This window comes from Charadrius vociferus, unplaced genomic scaffold (genome assembly GCF_000708025.1).
Source record: "Charadrius vociferus isolate BGI_N301 unplaced genomic scaffold, ASM70802v2 scaffold2585, whole genome shotgun sequence".
Taxonomy (NCBI): domain Eukaryota; kingdom Metazoa; phylum Chordata; class Aves; order Charadriiformes; family Charadriidae; genus Charadrius; species Charadrius vociferus.
This window is the reverse complement of record NW_009648524.1, coordinates 10,762-12,594: the sequence shown is the minus strand read 5'-3', so window position 1 is coordinate 12,594 and position 1,833 is coordinate 10,762. Positions and strand designations below refer to the sequence as shown.

At 65.0% G+C, this 1,833-nt stretch overlaps 1 protein-coding gene across 1 annotated transcript in view; it reads right to left on the bottom strand.

Moving 5' to 3' along the window:
- The window catches only part of SPTB (spectrin, beta, erythrocytic), a gene marked incomplete at its 3' end in the record, with an annotated part of 18,661 nt that overhangs the window by 11,573 nt on the left and 5,255 nt on the right, over positions 1-1,833 (bottom strand). The window contains exons 9-13 of the mRNA XM_009885702.1: positions 1,635-1,822; positions 1,433-1,550; positions 625-783; positions 247-549; positions 7-85 (exon numbers count right to left, since the gene is read on the bottom strand). Coding sequence (XP_009884004.1) covers positions 7-85; positions 247-549; positions 625-783; positions 1,433-1,550; positions 1,635-1,822 — 847 coding nt within the window. The remainder of the gene's footprint in view (positions 1-6; positions 86-246; positions 550-624; positions 784-1,432; positions 1,551-1,634; positions 1,823-1,833) is intronic.

Genomic DNA, 1,833 nt, shown 5'->3' with positions numbered 1-1,833 from the left:
TGTCACGCTCCAGCAGCTGGTGGGTCTGCAGCAGCTCTTCCGCTTCCAGAAGGTGCTTCCCAGATTCGGGCGATGCCAACTGAACCTGCGGGAGAGAGCGCCCCGGCCATCAGCGCCAGAAGATGGCACCCACCGCCACCTGGCACCCCAGCATCTCATCTGCTTCTCCAGGGGGGTCCCACCAACGCCCTGCCCGGTGGGACCAAGGCAGCCCACCCATGCTGGCACCCAGCACCCAAGGCTCACCTTGACCTCATCCATCCAGTCGATGCTATGGAGCATCTCCTGGAAGAGGTGCTGCAGGGCGAGGTTCATCTCCAGGCGCTGGCGCCGGGCGGCCAGCAGCTCCAGGAGCTGCTCCCAGAGCCGCAGGATGTTGTCCTTGCGCCCATTGATGCGCTGGATGTCATGGTAGCCCTCCGCCTCCAGCTCCTTTGCCACCGCCTCGATGGCCTGCACCCGCTCCTTGTAGGCGGCCGTGTCCGTCTCGATGGCCTCATGTTTCTTCTTGGCTGCTTCCACCGCTGGCAGGTCCTGGCCAAAGTTGTCCTGCCCCCGCACAAAGCCCACGGTGAGGCTCTGGTGGGGTGTCCCGCTCCCTGGGCTGGGTGTCCCCGGTCTCACCTGGGCCACCAGGCGCTGGTTCTCGCTCAGCCAGGCCTCCCGCATGGCCGCTTTGCGGTCGAAGCGCCGTGCCAGCTGCTCCAGCTTCTCCTGCCGGATGAGCTCGTTGCGCAGCGCCAGCTCCCGCTCGTGCTCTGCTTTCTCCAGCTGCTCCCAGGCCTGGGGGAAGGCGGCACCGGACCGGAGTGGCACCCACGTCCCGTGTCCTCCCCACCTACCTGCGTCTCGTTCTGCTGGTGAACCCCAACGTGACCCGTGGGTGGGAGAGCATGGCTAGAAAAACCCAACCTGCCCTGGGATAGACCTGACCTGGCCCAGGATGGACTCAACATGTCCTGGGATGGACTTGAACTGCCTTGGGAGATGGACTTGAACTGCCCCAGGAGATGAACCCAAATTGCCCTAGGGCCCATCCCAGGATGGACCTGAACTGCCCTGGGAGACAAACCCAAACTGCCCTAGGACCTGACCTGCTCTAGGATGGACCAAACTTGCCCAGGAGATGTACCCAACCTGCCCTTGAGAGATGGACCCAGCCTGCTCCCAGGAGATGGACCTGTCTTGCTCTAGAGCAGACCCCATCTGCCCTGGGATGGACCTGAACTGCCCCAAGGAGATGGACTTGACTTGCCCTGAGCTGGACCTGAGCTGCCCCAGGATGTCCCCGACGTGCCCCAGGACAGCCTGGGGAGCAAAGCCCTCGGGGATACCGGGGAGAAGAGCCGCCCCATGTCACAGGGTGACGTGGGAGCAGCCTGGTGTCCCCGCGGCACAGCACACGGCCGGGCTGCCGTGACAGGCCCCATACCCGGTTGATGTCGGAGACCAGGCGGCCCTCGTGCGGGGTGTAGACACGCTGGTTGTTGGCTCGCATCCGCGACTGGATGGTGAAGAGCAGCACCTCCAGGTTCCCCTTCTCCTGAAACCTGCCCCGGAGAGAGCTCAGCCCGGGGCACCCATGGGTGCTCACCACCACCGTGTGGGCACCGGGAGGGCTCAGGGGCACTTACTTGGGGGGCTTCTCCACGGTGCGGTAGGTGCTGAAGGCTTGCAGCTGGTGCTGCACCCCGGCCAGTGAGTTGGCGAAGCTGCGGCTGTTGAGGGAGGCGATGGTCTGCTCAATCCAGGTGAGCAGGTCGGAGGCCAGCCCCCCGTAGCCCTCGATCATCCGCTCCGTCTCCTTGGCGTGCTCGATGACCTGCGGCGGGG